Source organism: Coniosporium apollinis, assembly GCF_000281105.1.
Source record: "Coniosporium apollinis CBS 100218 chromosome Unknown supercont1.25, whole genome shotgun sequence".
NCBI lineage: Eukaryota > Fungi > Ascomycota > Dothideomycetes > Coniosporium > Coniosporium apollinis.
The window spans coordinates 432,480-450,911 of NW_006913287.1; the positions used below are offsets into that span (position 1 = coordinate 432,480).

The 18,432-nt window shown below is 47.0% G+C and overlaps 4 protein-coding genes across 4 annotated transcripts; 2 read left to right on the forward strand and 2 right to left on the reverse strand.

The window, feature by feature from the left end:
- Window positions 1–459: 459 nt before the first annotated feature.
- On the forward strand, window positions 460–1,658 carry W97_05432 (uncharacterized protein; the record flags this gene model as incomplete). The annotated part of the gene is made up of 3 exons (XM_007783315.1): window positions 460–620; window positions 811–1,405; window positions 1,464–1,658. The coding sequence occupies 3 exons, from the start codon at window positions 460–462 to the stop codon at window positions 1,656–1,658; spliced, it is 951 nt and encodes a 316-aa protein (XP_007781505.1).
- Window positions 1,659–2,255: 597 nt separating this feature from the next.
- Window positions 2,256–4,787, reverse strand: W97_05433 (uncharacterized protein; the record flags this gene model as incomplete). The annotated part of the gene is made up of 6 exons (XM_007783316.1): window positions 2,256–3,694; window positions 3,744–3,775; window positions 3,825–4,303; window positions 4,422–4,608; window positions 4,666–4,692; window positions 4,750–4,787. The coding sequence occupies 6 exons, from the start codon at window positions 4,785–4,787 to the stop codon at window positions 2,256–2,258; spliced, it is 2,202 nt and encodes a 733-aa protein (XP_007781506.1).
- Window positions 4,788–5,431: 644 nt separating this feature from the next.
- Window positions 5,432–7,402, reverse strand: W97_05434 (uncharacterized protein; the record flags this gene model as incomplete). Its single annotated transcript, XM_007783317.1, has 5 exons — window positions 5,432–6,207; window positions 6,274–6,750; window positions 6,798–7,050; window positions 7,106–7,216; window positions 7,262–7,402. The coding sequence occupies 5 exons, from the start codon at window positions 7,400–7,402 to the stop codon at window positions 5,432–5,434; spliced, it is 1,758 nt and encodes a 585-aa protein (XP_007781507.1).
- A 1,371-nt stretch (window positions 7,403–8,773) lies between these two features.
- On the forward strand, window positions 8,774–9,370 carry W97_05435 (uncharacterized protein; the record flags this gene model as incomplete). Its single annotated transcript, XM_007783318.1, has 1 exon — window positions 8,774–9,370. The coding sequence occupies one exon, from the start codon at window positions 8,774–8,776 to the stop codon at window positions 9,368–9,370; it is 597 nt and encodes a 198-aa protein (XP_007781508.1).
- Window positions 9,371–18,432: the final 9,062 nt, after the last annotated feature.

Here is an 18,432-nt window from a genome sequence, read left to right on the forward strand (position 1 = left end):
GCGTGTTGAACGGTGAACATGAAGCGGGGGGCTGTGTATCGGGGGGAGGCTTGGGAGGAACAGTGTTGGGGGGCACCCACGACGTGCGAGCCGACCTTGCGGCCTGCGATTTCGTACATGACGACCATTTTGAGAGCGTGGGGGAGTCGTGAGGAGGCTAATTGGGATGCAGGCGCTGTTGCTGAGCTTGGGGACTGCGAACGGGCTTGGGGGAGCTCTCTCGCTGTCGTCGGCGATGTCGAGCACTTGCGCCGGACGGAAATGCACCAGCCACACGCAACAGCCACATGTCGGAAAAGCCACGCGAGAGAAGTGACGTCGCGGCTTCTGCCGAGGTGCTGCTGAGATCTTGCGACAGAACACCTGTATTAATACATTGTCCCTCCTGGTTGTGAAGCTGCGCACCTTTTCTTTTGAAGCGGCAGAACTCCTACGCAGATTCGTGAGTGACCTCGCGTTATGGCGAAGGACGACGACAAGAGCGTAGTTGAGGAAATCCGCCAGCGAATTGGGCCAAAACCGGACGAGACCAACAATCCGCCGCCAAAGAAGCTCCCAAAGTCGATACAGGAGACGCTGGACAACGAGGAGAAGCTCTGGGAGACACTATATGAGGGCCAGTGAGTACAGCTCCATTTGGCAAACAGCGCCAGACTCCAGAGTCACCAAGCAACGAGCCCATCATCATGAATACCACTACTGTTATCATCGCTCCTTAGCACTCGCCCTACCTCAAACACGCTCACCACGTTTACCTCACGCCTCCAACCCCACCATCCGAAAACCCTACTGACCCCCCCCTCCCCCCAGCGGCCGCGAATCCACCGAAACAAACTGGCGCTACGCCGCCTACGCAACCCGGATCCGGACCATCCTCCTCTCCGCACACCGCTACGTCGCCTACACGTCCGACATCGGGGAGTCCTTCCGGCCAGTCGCGCACCCCTACCTCGTCAAGGGCGCTTATGGCATCTCCTGGGCCTATCTCGCCGGCGACGTCGCGCACGAGGGCTACAAAGCCTACCTGCGCAACCAGCGCGTGCTGCACCCCGACGCCACGAGCCCCGCGGATGCGATCTCGGGGTACGGGAGCGGGCATGATCCGGCTCAGAGGGAGAAGCTGGGGAATGTCGGCGCGGTGGTCGGGAGTGATAAGTTTGCGGCGCAGCAGCCGCAGAGTGTGAGTCTGGGGCCGGGGAATACGGGGGCGAGTACGGGATCGTTGAGCGCGGCGAGGGTGCCGGCGCTCGAGGACTATAGGACCGTTATGGTGCAGAGGGCCTTGTTCCAGGGGATTGCGAGTATGGGCCTGCCGGCGTTTACGATCCATAGCATCGTAAGGTATTCGGGCCGCGCGCTGAAGGATGCGAAGAATGTAAAAATTAGGACGTGGGGGCCGATCGGGGTATGTGAATCGAAATGCGGGTTCTTTGGGTGGTGAAGGCTAACGTTCTTGACAACAGCTGGGTCTCGCTGCCGTGCCCTTCCTCCCATACGCTTTCGATAAGCCGGTCGAGGAGGCCATCGAGTGGACTTTCCATAAGGCCTTTGAGACTTTCGGCGGCAAGAGCGCCGTCGGTGACAGGCCGGAGACCGGTAGGCAGGAGCTGCTCCAGCTTGAGAGCAAAGCTGCTGCGGCGAAAGAGAAGGAGCTGTAGAGCGCTAGCAGGCTAGATGTTCGGAGACGGTGGAAGAAGGCGTAGTGACCGAAAAGTCGAGAAGACAACGATGCCGAAGCAATGATATCTTCCAATCATGGAGATGTGAACGACGGCGTTTATACCACTCAGTCAGCGTTTGTATATGCACATATTCTCAATCATCATTCCATGTCAGAAGCTCCTAAATGTCGCGTTTGGGAGATACTGTCTTGACGGCTACCCATGGAAGTTTGCCAGCTTCCGGATTTCAAGAGTATTGTGCAGTCCTATGCCGTTAATGATGTTGCAGCACCAAGTTTGCGATAAATTGATCGGGGGTGGTTCCCAATCAACACGCAACAAATCCTCCAAAGATATTGGGGGATGAGACGAGTGCCACAGGCTCTCTGTAGCCCTGGATAACATCCACCGTGTGCATGTCAAAAACCATCAGGCAGTGCATAGACAGCAATGGAGCAGTGAGATTTCAGCAGATTTTAGGTTATTGCGTCATGGGACATTGTACAGCACTTGGGTTCCCATATAACACTGATACTATACAGTTTTGGGATCGACATGCCCCGACACGGTAACGAAATCCAAACTCTTCTACCTCTATTGCGTTCCAACCGCGGCTCCAGAACCGGACGCAGGGCCATCAGCCTCCGTTGCGCCCCCGTTCGTTTCAGGTGGCGGCCCGTCTAGGGTGTATGCCTTCGCAGCATCAAGCATCGAGGCGCTCGGCGTCTCCCTCACGTTCCTATTCACCTTTGTCCGCGCAAGGCCAGCGTTATCCTTGATCATCACGCCGGCGAAGTAGGCCTCGAGATCCTCGACATCTTCCAGTTCGCCGATATATCCGACATACTGGTCCGGCCGGACGACTACGACGCAACCCCTCTCCTTGTCCACACCATAATTCTTATACGCGTCTCCAAAGCCCTCGTGGTAAGACTCGTCATCTACGAACACCTTGTCGTAGTCCCAGCCTCTCTTCTCATCAAAGGGATGCAGGATGGTCGGAAAGTCTACCAGCAGCTCCACATCCACTCTCTTGGCCGAATGAAGCGTCAAGATCTCAATGACCGAGTCAATCGCCCGGTCCGGCGGCGTGTACCGTCTGATCACCGACCCCGGCTTCTCCAGTTCCGCGCAGAACTTCCTGACGCGCTCTTTTTGCTTCTCATCCGCCATGTTGCCCGCGAACAGCACGATCCGGAAGCGGCCGTCGCTCATCAGCCAGTACTGAAACGGATACGGACGCGCACCGGCCTGGTTCACGACTTGGAAGCTCTGGAAGCGCATGCCGAGGGGGATGTTTGTAGCCAATTCCTGCTTGCCGACAACCTTCCTCGCGCTGCTGCCGTTTGTCGCGGCACCTGCAACGCCAACATCCGTGCCGTCGCCTTGCTCAGCCGAGTCGCCCGGTTTGGCAACCAGCATGCTGGCGCCGTAGTCGACGCTCAGGCCGCTGGCGAACTGGTTTCCCTTGACGAAAGCGGCCTTGAACTCCTCCATACTGACGCCCGCTTCGTCCGTCACGTCTTTAGCAGGGCGGCCGCTGAAGAGCCTGCTGAAGCGGTGGTCAAAGGCGATGAGGTCCTGGGCAATGCGGCGGCGCTCGGACTGGTATGTCTTGAGGATGCTGCGGGGTGAAACGCCGTTTACGACGAGGCCGATCTTCCAGCCTAGGTTGAAGGCGTCTTGCATGCTCACGTTCATGCCTTGGCCTGCTTTGGGGGAGTGCGTGTGGACGGCGTCGCCGGCGAGGAAGACGCGCTGGTGCGCGTCGAAGTTTGTACCGACTCGCTGACCGATCTGGTAGGCTGTCCACCAGTCACAGTACTCGTAGGTGATCTTGTAGGGGCTCATGGTCTTCTGGGCGGCTTTCATGATCACGTCGGGTGTGATCTTGGACCTGTCGGCTCGTCCGCTTGCGTCTGGTCGGATCTCTGACAGCTGGATGTATAGGCGCACGAGTCCATTCTCGCGGGGGATAACCATTACACTGCCGGAGTTGGCGCTGTGGATTGCGCAGCGCATGCGGATATCGGCTGTTCTCGTCAGTAACCAGCCCTGGACTTGGTGGTGGTGTCTGCTTACGGAAATTCGTGATTGGGATGATGTCCAGCACACTGACAATGTTAGCAAGTTCTCATAGGTCTGTCAATAAGCATTGCTCACCCCCAGATGTAATCGGTAGCCTCTCCCTGCATCTCGTATCCAAGCTGCCTCCTCGTCCAGCTATGCGCGCCATCACACCCAATCATGTACTTCGCATGGACGATCTCAGCATTGCCCTCATTCCCGGTGCTCTTCCTGATCAGATCATCCGTGTCATCTGCAGCCAAATTACTCCTAAACAGCCCATCCGCAATATCGCTCGACTTCGACTGCGCCGGCATCGCCTCCTCGTCCGTCAAATGCCGCAGCTTGACCGTGATGGGGTATGCGTCATTGTCCTCGATCTTTGAGGCATCGATGTCGAGCGACTCCGGAAGCACGCCACGCTCCACGGTGATATCGGAGTACTTCTTCAGATGGTCAAGGAAGAAGCGCTCGATGCGGCCTTGGTGCAAGACCACTTGCTGGAAACGCGATACGCCTGGTATCGTATCTGGCACCCGGTCTGACCGCCGTATCCTGCCGTCTGGACCTGGGTTCTGTGGCCGGGATGGTTAGGATTGCTGGCTTAGGCGAGGACTTGGTTCTTGAGTCTTGCTTACCCACATGCACATCTGCAGAACTCTCTCTCAGTACAGGTGTTGAAACCGTAGACACTATACAACTTACCTCAATCATGTGATTGCTCTCCTTCCACACCCGGTCCGCGAAGCCAAAGCTATCGAAGATCTCCAAACTTCGGCATTGTAGCCCGTCGGCTTGACCGCTGAAGATCTTGGTCCCGCGCTTATCTACTATGCGAGCTTTGATACCGCATCTTGCCATCCATGTGGCGGACATGAGCCTTGCGCTGTGAGCAATGTGATCGGCGTGGGGATACGATCGCCGGATAGAAATTTACCCTGCTGGGCCGGCGCCGACGATGAGTCTGTAATTTCAGCGTAAGTACCTGTTCCTAGCAGAGGTATCAGGTGTAGTTACTCACACATCGCAATTCGACTCTGGGATATCTGATCCAGCCATCTTCAAGGGCCTAATGGCGCGTTGTGAGGCTCAATCGTCTGGAAGACGTTTAGTGTTGTATGGGTTCAAGATCACAGATCTTGCGGGTAAAGCTGGAGCTATCGGCGCAGAGCTTGAGGAACCCATATCGGAAGGCGGTCGGGATATATCTACTATCATAGAATGCGGGCGTATGCGGAACGACGCAGGAACGCAAGTCATCGGTAGCCCGCCCGGGAGATGCTGCGGGGATGTGGGGTTGTGGGGTTGTGAAGGCGTCTTGGCGGGCTGGGGATGGTCGTCTTCCGATCAATCCTCGGAGGCCAATGGATAATTGTCAACTGCCACTCTTTTGGATGACCTTTAACCATGATAAAGACGCTCAATACTGGGAGCCATTCAGCCGATCCCGGGTAGCCACTTACCAAGTCTTTATGCGAGTCGCGAATGTATAATATCAGGCTGGCCATGCAGCAGAGGGAATACGGGCATGTTTTGTTACCGACATCGAAATTAGCACTGGAGTAGTTCAACGTAGCATATGTTCCGGACAGCTTGGGTGGTTGATTAATAGAAGAGTTTTGCTGCTGAGCACGCACTGTTTCTCGTCGTAAGTGATCGATATGATGTTCTCTATATCAGGATCTATTCTGTAGCAGTGCCTTTTATACCCGGTCTGTGGATACTTCCTCTTCACTCTTCTTCTTCTCGTTCTCCAGCGTCACCGCTTTGGACGAACTCTTCATTTTCGGGTCAATGTCCCTCGTAAAGAAAGCCGCAACCGTAGCAAGACATCCAAAAGCAATCGCAGCGAGGTATGTTGTCGAGAAGGCTGACACGTAAGCCTTCTTCACCGCAAGCTGCGTCGCCGCGATTACGGTGGTAGAAATATCGGGCACCGTCTTGTACGCGGCAGCCGTGTTGACTGCGGCAGCCTTGAGCAAGGCGGCCATGTTTGAGCTGGGAAAGTCCAGTCCGGACACTGCTGACAGAACTTCGCCAGGTAGATGCTCCGCGAATCCGTTGTTGACGATCGCAGTGTAGATCGCAGTTGCGATTGCGCCGCCCATGAGCCGGAAAGTGCCCGCAAGGCCAACGGCAATGCCGATATCGACCTGGTCATCGATGCCCAGGCTTAGCATGGTGAAGCTCAAAAGTTGTGGTGGCGTTACTGTGGAGCTTAGACAGACGATGGTTATGATTGCCTGAACTTTGTCATCGAGTCCGACGGACGCCAGCGAGCCGATGAGAGCTGTCTCACATATCATGAAGATCACCAATTGCCAGCGCTCGTGGCCAACCCTAGCACAGATGAAGATGACTACGAACGAGGAGATAATAGTGCCCAGCGGAATCGCTTCTGCGTAGAGGCCTCTCGTGATCGGATCGGGACCGGTGAAGAGCAGACCTGACTGACGTGGCCAAAGCACGTTCATGGAGTCTAGTTGTAAGTAAGTAAGCAAGCAAACGATCTTCACCAGCGATGGTAACACCTGGACACACTTACAGTACAGCATACCGCCCACAAAGCACACAACAAGCACCATGGAGAAGCGTCTCCAGCGCTTGAAGAGCCGCGGCGGCATCAGCGGGTACTTCAGATCGGCATACACCTCCCAGAAGCCCAGAGCAACAAGACAACAGACGCCAACCACCATTGGACCAATCACGTGCGGGTTGTTCCAAGGATACTGACGGCCTCCATAGTTGACGCCAAGCAGGAAGAGCAGGCATCCGGAACTGAACAGAAGCAGGCCGACATAGTCAAGCTCCTTCAGAAGCTGTAGCTTCGTCTTCCCGTCATCCTTGTGCTTGGTGTGGAAGGTTGGAGGGAAGTAGGTGCATGCGAGCACGATGAAGAAGAAGCCGTGAAAGGCAGCCATATACCAGTACGCGCCACGCCAGCCGATGGTAGTCTTGTCAATGAACGCATAGGCTACGAGTGGTCCCATAAACGAGACGCTGGCGGAGAGATCGAAGAGACCTGATACATAAGTCAGATGGGAATGCAAGCTACGCAAGAGTACGTACCAATCGCATAGATTCTCCACTTGTTCGGGACGATCTCTTGAATACAGGCGTAGGCCATTTCTTGAAAGCCGGACCCTGTCCCAAAGATGACACCGGACACGATCATCTGATTGATGCTCTGACCCGTAGCGCCGACAATGGTACCGATGAAGCTGAGTCCGGAGCCAAAGAGGATGAAGTAGCGGCGGCCGAAGATGTCACTCAACCGGCCGCTTACGGAGATGATGATGGATGCACATAGCTGCCACGAAACCTGAAAGATTTATGAGTATACTGGAACAGGTAATCATGCAGCGTAGCCGTCATACCGTGATCCATGTGTATGAGGGATCCGGACCAAGGTCAGCATTGATGTAGCTGAGAATCGTCGAAGGGATCAGAAGCGTCAGGATGTAGGCGTTGAATTGGGATGTCAGGGCCTGCTTGCGTCAGAACTTGCAAGGAGAACTCGTTTGAAGCCGTACCAAGAACGCAAGGACAGTCTGTAGGTTGAGTTTAGGCTCGACTTCCGCTTGGTCATATGTCTGCGCAGTGTTGTCGCTGGATACATCCTCCACATAGACGGCGTCGGTCTTCTTCTGCTCAAGATCAACGGTTGTAGACATGGTGCAGTTAAGACCGCGCCACTTCTATACAAGAGCGCTTAAAGCTTGGAATTTTTCAGGAACAATTATGGTTCTATCTCGGTTCTGATGCTGAGAGGTTGAGCCTGGACTTGTGGGGAATTGCATCTGCACCGCAGTACAGCGGGCTCTTGCTTGATAAATGCTCTCACTGCTCTGATACTCCGCATATGCGGCATGACCTACGAAGCAAAGCACAAGGGTCTCCTGGTACGCCGAGCGGACGAACGCGAAGGCTTTACCTGGCAATGATGATAGCCGGTGGAGCGCAGGCGGAAAACCTGGGGAAGATGTTCGGAGAAAGTTTTCCATCACACTGTGCGCTTCACGGTGCGGCTTTTGACAGGTTAATATCGCCATAGCGGAGCTTGTTGCTGGGTCGCTGGGGAAAGTCGGCTGCCTCTTCCGGGTCGCTGCATGCTCCGAGCAGATTAGCTTTCGATCCAATAGCCTCCTAGCGAGTACTTCGTGCTATTTCCAGGATGATCTCGCTGCACTGCACGAGTGAGCAGAAAAACATCGATTGTTCCCTGCTGACAACAGATTCTTACAAACCGCCATTCATTCAGTAGGCCCTTATATATTTCCTTATGGCGCCCCGCACTTTTCCCAAATAGTCGTAGGCAATCTGTTGAGCTCAAAAACTTGTTGGATCTGTAAAACTTGTTAGAACCCAAAACCTTTTAGATACAAAAACTTATTAACAACTTGTTAATAACTATTTCAAAATTCAAAGACTTATAAACAACTATTTGGTTTACAAAGGTTTTACAGTCGCAAAACTTGTTTCATTAAAAATGTTCTACTCTGGTTGTTCAATTCTAACAACTTGTTCGGTTTTCTGCGGGGCGCCGTAAGGCTGTTGTACATGCGAGGTCACGTGATCCTAAACCCTTGTCCACGAGGCCCATCTCCTCTAGTGCCCGCCTAGCCTCCCTATCCTTCTTCAACTCCTCATCAATTTGAGCCAACTCAATAATGGAGTTGAATCAGGATAACCGTTGTGTAACCTCATCAGCATGTTTGAGCTGTAGCTCGAGGTAGGACTAAAGATCTTTGGAAACATAGTGACGATGATACATTTCGGTGATTTTGGAGGCTGGTGGTTTGTGTTGCCCGCGTGCCGGTGTCTCTACCTTGGCCTGCGGTCTCAAACCTTGTCTCAGCGGCCTCAGCCTTTAAGAAATCCCGGCCTTCAAGGAATTCCGACCTGCAGGCTGTTCACTGTCACTCGCCTTCCTTCCAGTACCACCACGTGCTTTCACTTGGAAACATCCAGAAAGTCTACATCATCTCCACCATCCCACCCTCGTCTCCAACCACACTTTGCAACCCAATTCGTCACAAGCCGCCATGTCGACACCAGCAGAAGACCCGCACGAGCGCGATATGGGTTCCAGTTACATGCCCTCAAGTCATGTCGCCCAATCCGAATCTGAGGCCTTATCGACCGAATCTGAGGCCGTGCCGTCGACCGTGGAGGAAGAGCCACTATTCCCCCTCAACGACAGCGTCTCCGGGCCGCGCCTCGCGGGGGCCATACTTCGAATCGCCGTACATGAGACCGCTCAGTCTCCGGAAGTCGATGATGCTCCGTCTCCCGAGGTCGGCGATTCTCAGTCTGACGCGGATACACAAGACCTGCTAGCTGGAGCCGCATTTGCTGCGATGGGAAGCCGTAGACACCGACTCTCGCCAGACAGGCTAGCGGAAATCCAAGAGCAGAGGGACGAGCTTCCCGCCGACAGCGGAGTCCGCCCCCATGCGCGAGAGCTCTGCTTCTACGGCAGGTGGCTGTTGCTCCCTATTCTGGGATTGTCCGGCGCTTGCCCGTGTTTATTGTTCGTCGTCGTTTTGAATAGGGCTTTCCTCGCTGTTGCAAACCTGGAAGTATTACTAGTGCGGACCATGTACAAAGAAGCGTTGGCAGGAGACGCCCGCTCTTCATAGTGGATTAAGGTGCTTTTGCTTCGCCCTAGCCTTAACTTTCCCGCCGCGCTTCTAGTCGTTAATCTAATTATGTCTCTTGCGGTAGTGCTCCTGTATACCGCTTAGGGTCTAGTATATATAAGCGGATTGAACGCCGCCTTGACTATCTATAGTATACTAGCAACTGTCGTGCTAGGTGCTTATACTTCGAAGCGGTGCAGAGCTAGAGCCCGGGATATCTATTAGGAGAGGACTACTAATTGGATAGCGAGTGGATGCGGCTGTCCCTAAAGCCTGGTTTTCATCAACGTGCATTAATACATTGATGATATCTATCGCCCTACAACTTATAAGGCACATGCTCCTGCGGCGAGAATGGAAACGCTTGCGATCTATTCAATCGTGGAACGCCGGCCAAGATAAGTAGTCTTTACGATCTCATCCACATTTGTAGCTCCCATGATTTGAGAGTCTTCTACGCTGTATGCAAAGGAGAAGGAATCTGGTTTCGACAGGCCGAGCCACTGCCCGGCTGCAATAAGAGCTAGGATAAGAGAGAAACAAGTGAGGGCGTAGCTTGCGATTGAAAGCCCAGTAGCAGTGTCAGCGTAGATGATAGCGTAGATAGTTCCGCCGCTAGTACAAACGATAATAAGGAGGGCGAGGAGTATGTATATCTTACTAACGTAGGGGTTAATACAGTGTATTGATGCTTCGATGAGGGGAGTTGTAATCCTTAAAGAACCCGGCATGTCTAGGGAGATATGAGAATGTTAGTATCAGCTACAAGGACTTACCGAGTATCTGGTGCTTCTTTGATTTCGACGACATAGTAAACAGGTTTTCTCCACTTGGTTGTAGCAGCTAGTCGGTCGAGACCACGAAGCATTATCTTGGATGACCTAAGCGGATATCTTAGCAGATACTGGAACTGTGACACTGCTTCGCCCTTTGCTACTATAGCTGGGACCTTTGCAGTGACAGTGTATCCTGTAGGGTCTTCGTCTGGATGAACCGTGCGTTCGAACTAGAAATGCATGTAAGAGATCCTTTCCCAAATACCGAAGGTTTAGAAACATACACGGATGAAACTAGCAAATCCAATCGTTCTTATAGACACTAGGTCCCAAAAAATGCTCTGCTGCCGTCGGTTGATGATCTTGTAATGCTGTTGTAGCTTCTTGACTAACCACAGATCGGTAAGTTGGTCTGGATCCACGACCGTAGCACCTATAATGTCTTGAAATGTCGTGTAATGCTCGCATTTCTGACTTGATACGATCTCTCCTCGGCTCGTATAATAGAAAAAAAGGCTGCTCGCTATCAGTGCTCTCTTATTCCAGTACTTGTCTCATACAGAGTTGGGAACCGCTTACTCAATTCTTCTTTGCCTAGTATCAATAGACTCCGGCCGCGGAAGTACGCCTGCACCTATAGCACTCGACTTTGTAGGAGGACCTACACCACTACCTCCTCGCAATTGAACAAAATATTGGCCATCCTCGTTAGAGGAGGATTCATCAAGACCACGATCAAGACCTCCTCCACCACGCATTCTTACAGTGTTGCTTCGGATCGCCGACGTCCGACGTCTCCTTAAACCCTCTCGTTGAGACTGCGTTCGAAGGTCATTCTCCGCCTCAGGTAGAGCAGCATACAATGGCTCATCCTCCTCATCTAAGCTCTCTGCATATGCCTGGTGCGGCGGTCTTTGAGGTGCAGCTGGACGTTCAAAACCGTCCATGTTGACGATGACCGGGCGTCCCTCATTTACCGGAACTGCTGCCATTCGGTGTTGTGCTTGTCTGCGGCGTAGCTCCTCTTCTCTTCGACGGCGCTCATCCACTCGTATTCCTGCTTGCCAACCAGGACGTGGATTTAGCGCTGCCTGGATGATCTCCGGTGGGCGGGCCGCGGCCATGGCAGGCGCTTGAGGACTGTATTCCATAACTATCTCAATATCGGGGTCTACGATATGTGCTGGTTCTGCCCTGACAATTGGTCGTGGGCCTATACCATCAAAATATGCCGCGCCGGTGAAGTCAGGCTCATAGTCCGCTTGCCTCTCTGGATCGTACTCCCCAACACGCAAGAAACGCCGTTCTTCGTTATGGATCACCCGGAGGGGTATCCAGACGCGGTTATCTCGGGGCCTCCTCGGCCGAGGAGCAGGGATGGGTCTTCTCGCATAGTGTAATACAAAATTCTCTTCACCATAACGACGACCCGGGCGGACTATGGAAGGAGGCCTTCCAGCTGACCATGTCTGGTAGCCAAAGGGTGGAGGAACAGGCTGAGGTTCGTTTGGCCTTGGCTGAGGTCCAGCTGGTGGCGTTGGTTGGGGTGCAGCTTGACCGCCTGGCATGTGACTATCATCGGAAGAGGAACTAGAAGAGTCGCTTGGGCGTCCTTGATGTTGGTGGCCATGAGGGGGCGGAGGTGGAGGCGGGCCTGGATGTCGCCTTCTCGAGAGCTCGTACTCGTCTTCGTGCCTGCGGTTGTCGTAGTTTGACTCTTCCGCCACCTTAGCAGCTAGGAGAGCGCCTCGACCTTCTCCAGTAGCAACGTAGATTCCAATCAGACGCTCAATCTCTTGGTAAGAGGGAAGATTATCCTGCCTATTCTGGCTCCCATCAAGAGCGTCATGGTCGCGCGCCCTCCTACGAGTTCCATGTCGGCGTGGCAATGCTGATGGACGACGAACCCTAATTTATCTTTCAGCTAGAAATTAAGAACCCTACTAGTATCTTAACTCTTATATATAAGAAAGCTATCTTACTACAAGAGTTAGAATTAGGTTAGTAAAATATACTAGCTCTATTTACTCTATAACTACTATTTAGAATTAAATTAAACTTAGACTATATATAGTGTATCTATCTTATTCTATTACTAGATAGAGTTATATAAAATTATAAAAGAGTAGTATAAATACAGGTAATAGAGTTAAGTATATAGTAAACTTTAGTAAATATAACTAAGAATAGGGTTAGTAAGATATATTAACCCTATTTATTCTATAACTACTAGTTGCAATTATATAAAACTTAAATAGTATTTATAGTAACTCCTCTTCTTTCTATTACCGAGTAGAAATTCTTAAAAAATAGAGAGGTAATATAGATATAAGTAATATAAACTTTAGTGTATATAGCTCTATAAGTAAGACTAGTAGAGAATCGAGCTAGTAAAATATATTAACCCTACTAATTCAACTAACGGAAAATCGAGGTTTCTCGGAAAATTAGTATTTTCCAAGCCTAATTTCCATGCTTTTAATCCCTTAGAAAATAGAATATACTATAGAAAACAGCCTATATTATAATCCGGCTAGAGGAGAGCCTTAGTATAGTGTTAAGCTATACTAGCCTAGCTTGTAACTAAGCTAGATGTTACAATCCCACCTTCTTAGCATTCTTTCTATATCTATAGATGCCTACTATCTAATAGACGGTAGGCTTTAGTCTTTATATATACTACTAGATACTATTTCTTAACTACTATAGAATATATCTTACTACTAGTAATTATCTAGCTTAATACTATTAAGCTGCTAGCTACTTACGTGGATATATTAACCCACTAGCCTATAGATTCTACTAAGAGACTTTAGGTTACTAATAATTCTAAAGCCTTCTTACCCTTTTAGGGTATCTACCTAAGTGCCTAGTATAGTAATTACCACCCGCTCTGACACTATATTACCCTACCTGTACTAACTACCCGCGCCTATACTAACACTAACTACTCGACCCCCACGTAATAATATAATCTCCCGCTTTCGGATTTCTTATACCACTAGGCCTATTCGTGGAAGCCTTTATCTACTAACCCTTCTAACTAACTAACTAAATTAATTATAGCCGCGCTAACGCGAATATAAATATAAATACATCTAGTAACTACTACGCGTCGCTAGGCTACCCTACGCGTCCTCCTACCTTTATATATTCTATCTACCGCCCCTCGCCTACACTTTTCCTTAACTTTCTATTAATAGTACTATAGATTTATTTAACTACGTGCTAGACCTTAAGGTCCTTATTTATTACCTATATTACTATATTGTCGCTCTAAAAACTATTAAGGCTTATCTACTTAAGTATTATCGCCGCTATATAGCACTATAGCTATAGCTTACCGCTACTATTAACGCGCTATTAGTAACCCTTTAAGTGTAGTATCCTCTTACTAATTCTAAGTTAGCTTCCTTTTAGCTTTTAGCTCCCTTCTTCCTTACTATTCCGAATATCCTAATCTTTAAGGATAGCTTACTATACTCGGAATGCTACTATATAGTATATACTAAGAAATCTACTTAAAAGCACCTTCACTTTTAATATATAATTGGCTTCGGCTATAGAAGCCGGCCTTTAGTATATATTAAGAATATAGTTACTAAGCTCCCGCTATACTCTATCTACTATTAGCGCCTCTTTACTACTAGCTATAGTAGCGGCTACTTCGCTGTAGTATCGCCTACCTAGTAGTAGTAGTAGGAGAACGATAAGGAGATAGATACCTAGTATAGGTGGTGGAAGACTCGGGTAATCCCTCTAGCGGATTTAATTAAGGTCTAGGTGGACCGGGAGCTAGTAAGAGGCCTTATTAATAGTAAGGTTAAGAATAGTATAATCTAGAAGAGCTCTACTAGAATAAAGGTGTCCTTTTAGCTTAAGATAATCTAGTAGCCCTACTATCTACGCGGTTATAGTATAGTAGATGTCGCGTAGCTTACTAAGGCTCCTAACTCTACTAGCGAGCTAGCCTTAGAACTTATTAGGTAGAGCCTCGCGCGGTTAGTTAAGGGGGCGTAGTAGTTAATTACTAATAGAAGAATTAATATCTTTAACTAGACTAAGATTAATAGCTTTTTCCGATAGGCTTAGTTATAGGACTAGCCGCTACTAATAAAGCTATAGAAGGCTACCTACTAAAGATATACTAGTATATAGAAGCGGCTCTTATACTTTATCTACTAGACTACTAACCTAGCGTAGCCTATTAGACTCTTCCACTATCTTATAATAGGCTAGTAGTTCTATCTTAATAAGATACTTCTAGCTATAGAGTTACTAGACCTACTATAGCGCGTGCTATAGCGCTACTAGCTAGAGGCTTACCTAAATAATAGCGTTATCCTCCTAAGTGTAATAAATAAGAAGAAGCTTAAGCGTCGCCTAGACCGAGCGACCCTTCTATTCTATATTAAGGTGCTTGACTAGAACCTTAGGGGTAATCTCTTTAAGAGTGTTACTATTAGCTTCCTTGCCGCGCTCGCTATAGAGCTAGAGAAGGGTATCTTTAGGAATATATATAAATATACGCCCTCTCTATTTAAATTTATTAAAATCGCCTAGATGCTTATTATATAGCGGGCTGTTATAATAGCTAATAATAGCTATATTACCTACCTAAGCGATATTCTTAAGAAGTTATAGAGGTGCTTTCTAGTCTATAGCACTAAGTTTCTATTTAACTAAACGCTGCGGATGCGCTTCTATAGGAAGGGAATCCGGAATAATACTATAGTGCTAGGCTTTATTAACTAGTCGGACGATAAGGAGGCGCTCTTATATAAGAAGCTAGAGCTATATATAGTAGACTTAAAGGACTTTATAAGCGACTAGCTGCGGCTAGCGTAATTATAGCTAGAAGACCTCCTTTTTATATACTAGAATAAGTAGAAAGAGAATATCGCGCCCTAGCTTAAGCTTAATAGCCTTAAAGACGACCTATCGCGGAACGAGAAGGGGTAGAGCTTCCTAAAAGACCCCTAGAATAGCCGCGTTCTAGTACTAGGTAGACGCTAGCTACTAGACCGCGTTCTAGCAAATAAGTGGCTATAAGATAAGTTTATTAAACTAGACTAGGCTAGCACTAAGGCTATTTAAAATAAAGACGCAGCTGTAGGATATATCTCTCGTATTAATATATTTCTTAAGCGGCTCCTACTACTTATTCATCTTACCTCTAGCTAGCTAGCTTGGGAGACGAAGATCCTAAGCTTACAATATATAAATATAGTATAAAGCTACTATAGAAGCATCTTTATTGAGGCTAGATTAATTAGCACTATAATAACCTACTATAAGGGCTATAGTATAACGGGTTCCACTAAGATTATCTATTACTATCTACTAAAGGAGGTTAGTAAGCTAGTTATATACTACTTCTAGCTCATCCTACTATTCTAGTAGTATCTTAATATTCTTACCCTATCTTAGAAGAAGCCCGCCTTACCGTTTCTATAGCTCTCACCTAAGGGAGAATAGAGTAGTGTCACGAACCGCGAAAGATAACGCGGAATAAAGGTAATTAGTGCCAAGCGTCACGTAAGGGACTAATTACTTAAGATGCTAAGATAGGCCTAATTAGTATAATTAGTGTAATTAGGGATAGATTACACTAATTAGGGGGATCACGGCTCGGGGCATCGTAGTATATAGGTAGCACTATTCTCATTTAGTGGAATAGTATACTCAACTTAAATAAGAATCTAGTATTTTTTATAACTTAATCTAATCTTACTACGTGACATCTATTCTTACCTTATTAACTATATCTTAGTACTATTTCCTATCTCCTTAATTAGGACCCTAACTATTATTATAACCTTTATTATCTCGTAATAGCACCTTATTACACTTTAAGCACTAACTCTATAGAGCACCCAAGATTAATACACTAATATATCTACTACAGAATCAACCGCCGGACTATTAAGGGGATAGGCACTACCACTACCCCTAGCACCAAAACCAATTAAGGTTAAGGTACCGGATAAGTATAGTAGAGAGCGTAATAAACTCGACTTATAGCTACTCTAATATAATCTATATATTTAGCATAATTAGGAACGTTTCTAAGAAGAAAATAAAGTAATATTTATTATTACCTATTTAAGGGGACAAGCATTTAAATGAATCTAGCCCTATCTTAAGAATTTCCTTAAGAATAATAAATGCAACTAGTCCTAAGAAACAACGGAACTATTTACTAATATGCTCTCATTTAAAGTAAAGATATAATAAGTATTTAGAGACATTAATGCGGCGCGTACTATAGAAAAAGAACTAATAAACTTAATCTAGAAGGGATTAGTAGCTAATTACGCTACCTAGTTCTAATTAGTAGTGTTAAATACCTTATAGGATAAAACGGCTTTAACTGCGCAATACTACTAAGAATTAAAAGAAAATGTTAAAGACGACTTAGTTAGAGGCGACTAACTGGATTATTTATAGGAAATAATTTTAACGTTAATTAGAATTAACAATTGACTATATAAATAAAGATTAGAAAAAAAAGGCTATAACACCCTAGTAATAATAGGACGCAAATAGAACTACCCTACTTAGTATAACTAAGACCCGTATAGGCTTTAACTTATAGAACTTAATATAATAGAAAGACGTCTAGAACGTTTTTCTAAGAAAATATTATAGAGAGAACGTAGAATGCCCTTAAAAGGATAAGGATTATCCTTAGGATAAAGGAAGCCTTTTATAGAAAAGTGTTTTAACTACAATCGTATAGGACACATTACTCGAGATTATAAGCAACTAAAAAAAACCTAGGTATTAGTAAAAACTAATAGCCCTAGTAAGTAAGGCAAATTAGCTGCCACTATAACTCACTATAACGCAAAGTCCTGGACTGCATACTATAATAATAGGTGTTAGACACACCTAAGTAATAAAGATAAGTTAAGATAGTTCCTAAAACTACCTAGATTCGGGTAAGCATTATAGGTTATAAAGAAAGAACCTAGCTAGAGGACACTAACATGCGAAGAGGAACCACGACCGCTCTTAATTAGGGAAAGGGTTTAAGCGGAATCTAGTTACTAGAGTTTATAGGCGTAAGGCCTAGTCGCATCTATAATAGTACTAAGTACCCTCTCTAAGAGAGAGGCTATATTATTAGAAGAGGAATTATCGGAAGAGGAACTCGGCTCTAATATTTCAAACCTAGTCCTAGATAAGGAACTAGAAGAAAGAGCGCTAGAATAGAATTCTATTACGGGAGGATACCCACCTAAGGTATAGTATTAGGCGTACTACGATGTATACGAACTTATAAAGGAATAAGTGGAATAATTAGAGTTTAAAGAAAAACTCTAGAAGATTAAGATCTATATAACCGCATATAAAGTATAGTAGAGATCCGCTATTAATTTTAGTAAACTATATAAAGAAGTCTACGACCTTATTTTAGGACGACTAGTCGCGGTTATAAAATATATATACTAGCTAGAGTAGATACTCGATAGTATACCCTAATGCTACGTCGTTTGGAAAAGTGCAGTTGTACTAAGATTTTAGGAGTGGTTGTACCAAGTGGTGTTTAAGGACTAAATAAGAGTGCTATTAGAAAAGTAAATGGCTCTAAGCGGAGAAACTGAGTAAAAAAAGTCTAGCGTAGTATAATAGATTCACGCTAAACCTAAAAGGGAGCTTAGTTAGGGTTACTTAGGGTAATTAAGAGTAATAGGAGGTAGAGGAGGTAGATTAGATAATATTTAAGATATAAGAAAACTAACTAGTTCTAAGCGGAGAAATGGACTAAAAAAAGTATAGGTTACTAAGGTGTATTTATGCTAAACCTAAAAGGGAACATATTTGGGGTAACTTAGGGTAAGTATAAGTAAAGAGAGGTAGGGGACGTAGATTAGGTGATACTAGAGATATAAAAAAACCAACTAGCTTTAAGCGGATAAATAAGCCAAAAAAAGTATAGTTTACTAGATTAGATTTACACTAAACCTAAAAGGGAGCTTAGTTAGGGTAACTTAGGGTAATTAAGGGTAAAGAGAGGTAGGGGAGCTAGATTAGGTAATATTAGGGCTATAGAAAAACGGGCTAGCTTTAAGCGGAGAAATAGACTAAAAGAAGTATAGTATACTAGGTTAGATCTGCGCTAAACCTAAAAGGGAGAGTATTTAGGGTAACTTAGGGTAATTATAAGTAAAGAGTAGTAGGGGTTAGGGTTAGGGTTAGGGTTAGGGTTAGGGTTAGGGTTAGGGTTAGGGTTAGGGTTAGGGTTAGGGTTAGGGTTAGGGTTAGGGTTAGGGTTAGGGT